The 11,667-nt window shown below is 34.2% G+C and overlaps 2 protein-coding genes across 3 annotated transcripts in view; one reads left to right on the forward strand and one right to left on the reverse strand.

The window, feature by feature from the left end:
* The window catches only part of cthrc1b (collagen triple helix repeat containing 1b), a 12,516-nt gene extending 10,915 nt beyond the window's left edge, over positions 1–1,601 (forward strand). The window contains exon 4 of the mRNA XM_016536318.1: positions 1,440–1,601. Coding sequence (XP_016391804.1) covers positions 1,440–1,588 — 149 coding nt within the window. The 3' untranslated portion in view covers positions 1,589–1,601. The remainder of the gene's footprint in view (positions 1–1,439) is intronic.
* A 2,436-nt stretch (positions 1,602–4,037) lies between these two features.
* Positions 4,038–10,717, reverse strand: LOC107726671 (mitochondrial folate transporter/carrier-like). 2 transcript variants are annotated; one of them, XM_016536345.1, is made up of 8 exons: positions 10,606–10,717; positions 10,259–10,446; positions 9,057–9,207; positions 8,761–8,846; positions 6,694–6,848; positions 6,339–6,452; positions 5,903–6,048; positions 4,038–4,607 (listed from the first exon to the last, which is right to left on the reverse strand). In XM_016536345.1, exons 2-8 carry the CDS (start codon positions 10,425–10,427, stop codon positions 4,481–4,483), a joined length of 948 nt encoding a protein of 315 aa, XP_016391831.1. In that variant the 5' UTR covers positions 10,428–10,446; positions 10,606–10,717; the 3' UTR covers positions 4,038–4,480. The 2 variants fall into 2 exon arrangements, with proteins under 2 accessions (XP_016391831.1, XP_016391830.1); XM_016536344.1 differs by having other exon boundaries at positions 4,039–4,607; positions 10,259–10,440.
* Positions 10,718–11,667: the final 950 nt, after the last annotated feature.

The raw sequence follows: 11,667 nt of genomic DNA on the forward strand, positions 1-11,667 counted from the left end.
TAAAATTACATTTATTTGAATGCATTTGTGAGAGCGCGATTACGTGTAAATTGGTCCTGCCTGTCTGTGCAACGTCTCTGTACTAATAGTGAAGCTGTGGATTTTGATTATTTCAAAACACAAATAAATTTTCGGTATAACTTTTCTGTTTCTAAGCATTTTTATTGACAAATCACAGGGCAGCGTTGACAATATTTTTTGTTTCTGTGTGTGAGTGATCCGTTATGTGTCTGTACATGTGCGCGTGCAGTACAATCCTTGTAGGCAGAACTAGTTTAGAACGGCTATAGTTATGGCATTAATTGTGCTAGTGATTGAGCGGTAGTGGAGCACTCTGAGAGCGAGCGAAAACCAGAATTCTCCGACTTTCAAAAGATCCCCGCTTCAGTTAAAATCACGCTGCTCCACTCTCAATGCACTTCGATCCCATACGCTGCTTTGGGGTGGCAACACTCATTTTAAGGGTGGCAGTTGCCACCCCGTGCCACCCTTGTGGACACGCCACTGCTCTAGTGTTAATAATTTTGCAGAAATGAATGTTGGAAAGACAAGATGGAAAAGGAGACATTTACTTGCAGAGTTCTGCTGAACGAACAGTTGTCATTTTGAGTCATGCATTATTTTTAGTAAGGTGGAAATTATTAAAATCTTAGTAACACGACTGATGTTAAATCTAGGGCAAAAAATTATTTATTTATTTGTTTGTCTTTTTAATAATTGAATATTTGTATATTTTCATTATTTAGCATTATTTTCATGAACATTACATCATACATTACATTTTACACTTTTTTTTGGTAATGTGGAATATTATTATTTTTTTGTATGTTGTATTAGACTATTTTTTTACAACAATTGTCAGGACACAAAGGGAATATATATATATATATATATAGTTTATTGAATAATAATTATTTCAAACAGGGAGATGTTGGAGATCTGGTCATTTTGCAAAATAAACCCTTTCAGGATGACACAGGATATTTGGCGTTTGGGTTTATTTTGCGATAATGACTGTCTGTCTGTCCATTATGTTAATAAGGAGCACAAAAGGCAGCCTTGTGTATAATGACCCATGCTGTTTTTCCCTCAGGTCCGACCTGTAATATAAAGTTCAACCCGTTATTCCATTAACAGTGATGTATGATAAATAAAACACGCAATGAAAGCCTTTTATGGCTCTTGTACTACAGGGAAAGTCTTTGAAAAGCTCTCCACTCTAAACACTGCAAATAGTTCGGTATGGATTAATTACAGCAGATAAGGGTGTCTCTGAATTTCTCATTCCCCCTCAGGGTGCAATAAAGCATGTCTGTTTATCTCTGTTTTTTACGTGAAGTCTGAGATGGTCATCTGAGAACCAGAGCAGAGTTATCAGAAGACATCCTCATGGATGCAGTGAGAAATGGTCAGACTGACACACCGTCTGTTTGTTTCAGTTGAAGGTTTATGTGAAGGAGTTCGGAAAGGCCTGGTGGATGTTGCGATCTGGGTGGGAACCTGCGGTGACTACCCACACGGAGACGCTTCCACCGGCTGGAATTCTGTTTCCCGCGTGATCATAGAAGAGCTTCCTCTGAGCAGCTGAGTCCCTCACAGTCTTCCAGAAACTTCCAAGCACTGTCTGTGCTACTACATTTTTTAAATTTGAGGATGAATTGCTTTGTACTACTCTATTGACATTGATGGTTCCATGAAGAACATTTAACATCCTTTTGATTCCACAAAATATTCTTTAAGGTTCCAAAAGGTGTTTTTTCCGCAGATGCAGAAGAGTCAGATTTGGATCCTCAAAGAAACTTTCAGTGGTCAGTTCTCAAAAGAACCATTTTTTCTTATTGTGATTAAAGCAATAAGCCCCAAGAAGCCGTGGTTTACAGTGAATTTATAACAGCTGGGGCATTGTTAGGCATGACGCGAAGCCCCCTTAGCTGTTATAAATTCACTGTAAACCACGGCTTCACGGGGCTTATTGCTTTTATAAAACGGCTATTCCATATACGTAGTAAGGTTTCACAGAATAAAACAGAGCAAATAAAGTGTAATGATATAAATAAAAACAGTATTCTTCCACCAAACAATGCAGTTCCTCAAAAACAGTTGTGGTTCCAACAAAGTGGTTGCCAAGCAACACACAGAAGTAAACAAAGGTGTATGTTTGTAGTGTAATTTTAAAACAGCTTCGAACGCGGCTCAACCAATCAGAATCAAGGACCGGAACTCTCCGTTTTATAAGAACATTTTAATAATCTAAAAGCAGGGGTCGTCAAATGGGACAATTCCTACAGTTTTAATTGAGCAGCGTATCAAAACAGTGGATCTGAGCACACCACAAGCACTCAGGGTCACTTATAATGATCTTTCGCCGTTATATCCTCTAATATTTTTATGTAGAGTGCTTCATTCAAACCCTTTTCAGAGACGTAAAGCGCTACAGATGATGCAGGTATTTTAACTACACTAGCAGAAACACAGTGAGCAGCAAAATAGAGTGGTACTTTCACTAAAACACTGCAGAAAACGAGAATGGAGAATGTAGCAATTAGAATTATTTTATCTGTTATACATACTGTTTATGACTCCAACCATTCAAATAAACAAGTATTTGTCAAGACTTTTTTTTCCATGTACATTTAGCATTATTAATCAGCTTGTTAAGAGCATTTAATAAAAACAATGTTATGATTGTGGACAAAATGTAATGAGTAAAATGTAATTCACACTATGAAAAAAAAATGGTTCTTTTAAGAACAGTTCACTGAAAGGTTCTTTGAGAAACCCAAAACTGTTCTTCCGTGGCATTGCAGAAAAAAAAAAAAAACTCCTTTGTAACTTTAATTTCCTTCCAACCTTGATTTATTTCTAAGTGCTTCAGCAGCATTTGTTTGCAGATGCCACTTGGTTTGATCATTTGTGATATTTAAGTATATTTAAGTCTAACAGCCCTCTCTTGATGTCTACCTCTACACACAAGGGCTGAAACAATCACATGACCTTGTACTGGAGTGACAGACTCTTGAAACTACAGTAAAAGTACGTTTGTAAGTAATTATGTTTAACAATTCGAGTCTGGACAGGTACTGTAAAATACATTTTATTGGATAATTTTTAAATGTCAATAAAGTTTTTTTTTTGTTTTTTTTTAAAGAACTCCTATCTTGGGTACATGTTCTTCAAAGAGCATTAGTTATTAACCTATGAGCATAACACATTTTAAGGCCATGAATTTGAGCTCATTAACACAAATGTCAGCAATGAGCCAGAAATGTCAGATTCAGTAAATCTGTGTGTGCGCTTGTGATTTGAGGAATACAGCCTGAGGTTTGGTTTGGTCATTGCACAGAACACGTACAGCAGCAATGCAGCATGGATGTAAACATGACGTAGACTTATTCACATAAAAACAGTTTTACCACTGATGAATTACCATTGGGCAATATAGCCAAAACAATTATGTCTCCATTTTTCTGCCTTCTGACAATATTTGCAATACAGTAGATCTCACAATGTATGTATTTGGTCTGAAATGGCAGAAAAGACATTTATAATGTTACAGTAGATTTGTTCTGTTCTTTTGAACCTTCTATTCATCACAGAATCCTGAAACACAAAACTATCAACACAAATGTTTTCAGCATTGATAATAATGTTTTTTCAGCAGGAAATCAGCATATTAGAATGATTTCTGAAGGATCATGTGACACTGAAGACTGGAGTGATGATGCTGAAAATTCAGCTTTGCATCACAGGAATAAATTACATTTTAACATATATTCAAATAATAAATAGTCATTTTAAATTGTAATAATATTCCACAATTTTTACTGTATTTCTAATCAATTAAATGCAGCCTTGGTGAGACGTCTTTCAAAAACATTAAAAAAATTCATACCAACCTAAACATTTGAGTGGTAAAAATGCCACATGGAGGAATGAAAATATTGTCAGGTTTTAAACTGTGAAACTGAAGATTAAAAGCACATTAAAATTATTAGAATATTCGCAATGTTGTTTAATTTCAAGTTGCCAGTGAATTATTCACAAATATGGATATTTTAGATATTGCCCAGCCCTAGTTATCGTAACCCATTTTTATCTCTTGATAAAAAGTTTAAAATCTGGTTTGATTTTAACACTTTTTAATTAGATAAAACAAACAGCCTGTATGTGAATATAATTTACAGCCACACGTAATATATCCCTCATGTCCATATTCACAATAATGTCACCAGTGCTGTAGAGAAACCAAACAAGTATCGGTTTCTTGACCAGTGTCTCCTGTTAGACACAAATTACACTCTGAACTCTGTGACCTCATGCACTTCAGTTTTCCAGAGAGGACCAGGATGTGTTATTTCTCTCTATTTACATTTCTGACTTCTCCATGGCCGTCAAACACCGTCACTGATGGGACGTCCCATCCCAGGTCCAGCTCTGCTCTCTGACAGACGGCTCCGCTGCAGTTATTCCCGTTCTCGGTTCACTTGTGCTGGTCCAGGAGGAAGCGGGAAACATTCTCATAGACCACAAAGGTTATGCAGCAGGCCGGAGTGACTCGGATCAGGTTGGGCACCATGCCTTTGTAGAAACCCAACAGACCCTCATTTCTAATCAAACACCAGGAGAAAGTCACAAGTTATGTATTATAAGATTACTGCACCTGTTTTACTGTACCTTTTACTATGTGCTGGTTGCATAAATTGCTTCGACTAGTCTTAAAAGTTAGTCATCCAATCTCTTTCTCCAAGACTGGTCATAACTTAGTAAAGTTTTTGAATCTGAAAAGTAAGACTGATTACCACTTGGTTAACTGTTAGTTGGTTCTTAAGACAGAGTCTTGACATAGTGGCAATGTTTATGCAACTGGTCCTAGAAAATTCACCAGACTGATCAGCTTATAACTAATCATGCACATATTAACCCGTTATAGGTTCTCTAGTTGTTTTGATCAAAGGAATGTTATTATTTTAGCTAATTTTCTAGAACACTACATTCAGAAGTTTAGGTTTAACAAGATTGCTATTAATAATATTTTCATTCAGCAAAGTTGCATTAAATTGATCAAAAGTGACAGTAAAGTCTATTTTATTACAAAAATAATATTGCTAAATATTACAAAAAATATATATATATATTACAGTATTATAAAAAGTATTATATTATATTATTACAACATATTTCTCGTTCAAATAAATGCTGTTCTTTTGAACATACTATTCATCAAATCCTGAACATAAAGTATTACAGTTTCTGCAAAAACATTAAGCAGCTGTTTTCAACATTGATAATAATTTTGATAATAAAAATAAATAATAATTTGACACTGAAGACTGGAGTAATGATGCTGAAAATTCAGCTTTGCATCACAGGCATAAATTATATTTTAAAATATATATTCAAGTATAGAAAACAGTTCTTTTATTGTAATAATATTTCACAATATTGCAATTTTTACTGTTTTTTATATATAAAATGAATGCAGCCTTTATTAAAACATTTAAAAAATCTTTTGAATGGTACTGTAGTATATAAACTGCGTTATTGTAATTAAAATGTAAGTTTTTAGGGCATTCATGAGGGTTCGATAGCATGAAAGTGAAGTTTGTCTTTTCGTTTTTGTTATTTAGATCACCAACATATGATTTGCTAATGTGTTTGCTTGAGATTAGGTTTTTTTTATATAAAATGAATGCAGCCTTTATTAAAACATTTAAAAAATCTTTTTAATGGTACTGTAGTATATAAACTGCGTTATTGTAATTAAAATGTAAGTCTATAGGGCATTCATGAGGGTTCGATAGCATGAAAGTGAAGTTTGTCTTTTCGTTTTTGTTATTTAGATCACCAACATATGATTTGCTAATGTGTTTGCTTGAGATTAGCATGTAAATCTCATGCTTACCTAAACGTTCTCCGGACAACATCTACCACTCCATCATACGTGTTGTGCTGATCTTGCAGACGGGCTCGGACCACCTGATACGGGTATGTCATAGCCACTGCGAATATTTTGGACAAAGCTGCCATGGTAATGTATTCTAATGCATTCTAGAGAGAAAACAGAGCACAAAATGCACCGTGAGTTACTACAAACCACATTAATGAACTGATGAATGTGGCTGTTTAGCATAATACCACTGTGAAAAGTGATGCCAAAATGGATTTATTTTGGACACCTAAAATTAAAAATGCATAGTCAAGTGACAGCAACGTAGCTATTTTGAAATGTTTATCGTTGCATAATGTGATGTTACCCATTTTAAAAAGGCGCAATATACAGTAAGCCAAAAGTTTAGTTAATTTTATAAACCAACAAAGTGTGTCGTGCTCATACTAACCAGTTTAGCATCTGATTGCATCTTTCTGTATTTGTTATAATCTCTCTTCAACTCTTCATACGCCATGAACTGCAGTGCACCATGGGAGGTTCCAAACAATCCCGGGACAAACCCCTAGGGATCATAACAGTTAACTCAGCTAGATGAAGCAAACAAACAAACCCCACAGCATGCAACTGACACACAATCACAAATATTCGCATGCACGCTCCTTATTTCCTTATACAAGTGCTCCTCCTAGTGGCACAATGTGGAATCTCATTGATTATTTCCTGTTGAAAGAAACAATCCACCCAAGGACTGCACAAAACTACTCTTCATTATTCTATACGTTGCCATAGAAACCCTTTTGTACCCGATAGAGTCCTGCGATCCCTTCGTGGCGGAAGATTTTCACAAGAGCATCCATCATCCCCTTATACTGCTTCTTAGATGGATCGGTGCTATACTGCAGAACCAGGCGAGTTTTGGTGACCCAGATTGGATTGGTCAGGCAAAGCGTCACCGCCCCTAAAAAACAGTGACACCGAATATAAAGTAAATGAACGGCAGCTGTTGTAAAACTAAGATCCACATGAAAAGAGTCATTACTGGTCCTTAATGGCTCACGCTGAGTCATTCCAATGAAGGATGCACCTCATTCAATTAGAGAAGCCCATGACACACACACTCTTCAACATGAGCTCTTTGCTGGAAGTTTAGATTATATACGTCCTTCGGATCAATTTACATGGCGTTTAATGTCACAAAAAGCTTTTTATGATATTAATGCACAAATCGTGACTTAGCCGGTGGTCATTTCATCTAAAATGTGACAAGGACTGCTGGTCTAGTGATAGATTGCTCTACTAATGGTTGTGCCTACTTGGCTATAAAAAAGAAGGGTTCGCTTAATTTTAGCAACTCTGTGTTCATCTAATTTGGTGTCGTTAAAGGGGTCATATGATGCAATTTCAATTTTTCCTTTCTCTTTGGAGTGTTACAAGCTCTTGGTGCATAAAGAAGATCTGTAAAGTTGCAAACACTAAAGTCTCAAATCCAAAGAGATATTCTTTATAAAAGTTAAGAGTCAACCACACCTACCTAAAACGGCTCGTTCTAACACGCCCCACATGTCTACGTCACGATGTGCGAAGATTTGCATAACACCGCCCAAATGTGCACGCAAAGAAAGAAAGCGTGGTTTCAGGAACAGCAGTAGTGTTAATGCAGCCATGTCAGGGAGACGCTGTGTATTTCATTGCGAAAGCAAAAGCACTACACACACACACACACATATATATATATATATATATGTGTGTGTGTGTGTGTGTAAAAAACAAGAAAAAAAATTGAATTTTGTAAAAGCATAAACAACAACAGAAGTGTACAGTAATTTACTTTTTATGATAATTATAATAATCTCATGAATTTTCATGCTCTCTGTCCTTTTAGAACAGACTTGCAAGCTATTTTTAGGTCACGGCCCACCAGCAGAGAAGCACTGATCTACAGCGCTCGAGAGTTGATGTCTTTCAGACTTAAAAACAACCAATCAATATCGGAGCTGTGCCTCATTCGTTATGCTCCAGTTTATCTGTCAGCACTGATTAGAAAGGCATGTGTTGAAATTCACTTTGCCAGAGTCTTTATCATTTTGACTGATGGGAGAAAATAAATGAGCGATACACAGGAAAACAGAGGACATTGAAGCGAAGGTGAGATCTCGTGTTAGTAAACACACTCAAGAATTTTTTCGTGCCATCAGTAGACTTTAGTTCGTTTTAGTTTAGTTTATTTCTTACAACTACATAAGCATTTATTGCAATTCAATTCCACATGCTACTCATATTTCAACTCAAAATCTATACATAAATATTTGTATTTTCTTTGATTTTGAAGCCTATTTTGGTACATATTGTAATATGGATTTCTTTTACACAACAGTAGTAAAAAAATGGGCAGAAAAATGTGCTAAGCAATGTTTCAATGCAAAAAAAACAACAACTTAATGATTCTAAAAGAGGATTCATTTTATTTAAGCAATATATAATTAAAATTATATGATCAATAATAATATTTCTTTCTTTTGATGCTGAGGTGAAAATGACATGGACGTGTGTGTGTGTGTGTAGAGAGAGAGACAGAAGGTGTTGAAGTCTATTTTGGTAAAAAAATTATGTATTTTTTATATATATATTACAAAAAGTAATTAAAAAAATGGACAGAAAAATTGTGCTAAACTGTCATGAAAATAATGACAACACAAAAAAACAAAGCCTTAAAAGTCCTAAAATAGGATTCATTTTATTTAAGCAAAATATAATGTAATATAATAGTAATAATATTTCCTTCTTGTGATTTTAGGGTGCAAATGACATGGTCATGTTCTTGACAGCTTTGGTGAGATTGATGTGATGAGCGTGTCTGTGGTGATACTGACCTGCTCCTGCTGCTGACAGCAGATGCTCAACGGCACTCAGCTCTGTCTGTCTGCCCTCTTTGTTGTACGCTTTGATTGCATTGTAGCTACAAATACAAATTTGTAAAAATATATATTACTTAAGTGATGTTTATATCTAAACACCTAACTGATTCTGGACTGTTAAATTACTGAAAACTATTGCACCTAAGAGTAAAACTTAAGCATGTATTATTTTCACAAAGTCACAGCTCCTTACATAATGCAAAAATGTACACCGTGCATACAGGATGCATTACAGGTAGAAAAATACATACAAGAAAAAGTAAAGCCCCCATGACGCTCCAGCGCCCCAGATATTTGGAGTGACACCTTGATAAAGGCCCCGGAGACCCTCCTGCTGCCAGACGCTTTTCATGCAGTGCAGAATTCCACTGTATTTCGGTCTCACGTCCAGCCCATCACTCACTGTAATACAGTAAAGAGCGAAACATTTGAGCCTGTTCGAGCCTTACTCATGCCACACGTTTCAGCAATGAATGCTGGGTTACACTCATACAATATACAGTATATAGTATACAGAAAATCTGTAAAACTAATTGATTTATTAATCATTTGATGTAACAATTTATTTGATTTACTTGACATCATAAATTTAAATTGATTTGGTAATAGCCTGCTTTATATCATTTTTTTCATTAACAATTCCTGCAACAAAAATGTTATTTTATTTATTTTTTTAACAATAATTTGAACATTTATTAAAATATAATTAAACAATTTATTAAACTAGTCATCTAGATGTTGACATATTTACAAATAATTATTTTGGGGCTAATCACATCATAACATTTTCTTGTTAAGTTTATTAATTAATTAATTAGATCATGACAGTTGACAAAAAAAAGGGAGCAAGCCGAAGGGAGAGAGAGAGAGAGATCATGACTGCTGACAGATGTTGATATATTTCCATATATATTTAAATCTGATCTGTTTAGTATTATAAAACGTCCTGTTAATGACGGTTGTTAATATTGTTTCTATGTACAGTGCCGAAATGTTTTATTAAAATAAAGCTAATTATTAAACATTACTATAACTTTTAAATGATAAATTCCCACTGAAATTATTGATATTAACATGATATTAATGTTTGTTATTAAATTAAAATAAAAAAGTAAAAAATTATTTAAACAAGACATCTAGATGTTGGCAAATTTTCATAGATTCGTTTTGGGACTAATCACATCATAACATTTTGTTGTAAAGTTTATTAATAAATTAATAAATCATGGCAGTTGTCAAATGTTGACACATTTTGATATACATCTGTTTATGATACATAACATCCTATAAAATTACAGTTATTCATATTTTTCTAAATACAGTACCTAATTGTTTTATTACAATAAAAAGTTAATTATTAAGCATTATTATTAGCTATAAAACTGACCTATTAATCTCAAATGACATAATCACCCAGTACATTTAATGACATTGTTTCTGGTTTTACACGTACCTGCAAACCTAATTTTGACCAGATCCAGAGGATGCAGCACTAGTGTGGACACCACCCCTCCACTGAGCCCTGCTATTAAATTCTCGATCTTCACATGGCTGAAGAGTCTCTGCAGGCTGCCGGTGAGGGTCAGGGGGACAGGAGAGCCCGGGCTGGGACTGGGGCTCATGACTGCTCCCTTACTGCAGCTCAACACACAAAATCACCCAAGTTACCTTAACATGTCATGAACCGTCTTAATGAATCATTTTAAAGCATTTAGACCGGTAAAGAACTTTCTGGAATTTGTTGTTACAGCCGTTATGAGCCACTGTTTCAGCAAGAATCAACGGGCTGCATGACCTTACCAGTTAATGTCAGATCATATGCAGTGACTGACGGCAGGGATGATTCGGAAACATGCTGAAACAGGAACATGGCGCTTTCCACAACACAAACTGCGCATGCGTACCATTGCACTGTCAAAATAAGAGTCTTCGACGAGTACCATGACGAAACCGTCATTAGCGGACAAAAAATAAATAAAAAATAACTAACTAATATACTCAAATCAATTTTAAAAAGACCTACATTAAAAAATAAAACTTTTTTATTTAATTTATTTTTGGACTAATCACACCATAACATTTTGTTGTAAAGTTTATTAATTAATGAGATCATGAGTATGCTGTCCACAGTATATTAATTATGTATACCTTATTTTCTTCTACAATATGGCTTTTTTCCTCTATTTTCCTTTTCTCTGTTATTATATATAATGTAAAATATAATGTTATTGATCTCTGAATTTAAAAAAAATAGTGTCATGATGAAATGATCATTAGTATAATCTGGTACTGAGAAACATTAAAAGGCATTACTTTTAAAATGTACCGTGAATAAAAGATTTATTATTTTCATAGGAGATTTTATTTATTTTATTGATTATTATTCATAACCAATTCATTAGACCAGTTAAGTCAAAATGTTAAAATCTCTCCATTTAAAGCTAAATATAATTACACAAAGCATCAATTTTACATACATAATTTCTAAATTAAGAATGATATAATAAACAGTTGTATGTATAATAATTATAATTACTTTATTTTATTAATAAAAACCACAACACATCTAAACGTATGATCAGTTTTAAAATAACAAATAGTAAAATGGTTCTTTCATACTATTATATGATAAATAAATAACAATATATAATACAATAATAATATAGTTTTTACAAACCACTTCATAAGCATTTAATTGGTAAATAAACTTTTATTGTGTATGTAGTAAAAGTATTACGGCCAAAGCTTATCAGACGTCTTCAGACCATAAAGACCTCTTTATGCTGAACATTTCAGCAATTATAGATTCGGGTAATTAGGAAAAAATATTTAAATTATTTATCTCTCTTTCTGATCTGCTCC

The sequence above is a fragment of the Sinocyclocheilus rhinocerous genome, unplaced genomic scaffold, assembly GCF_001515625.1.
Source record: "Sinocyclocheilus rhinocerous isolate Xijiao unplaced genomic scaffold, SAMN03320098_v1.1 scaffold5, whole genome shotgun sequence".
Classification (NCBI taxonomy): Eukaryota; Metazoa; Chordata; class Actinopteri; order Cypriniformes; family Cyprinidae; genus Sinocyclocheilus; species Sinocyclocheilus rhinocerous.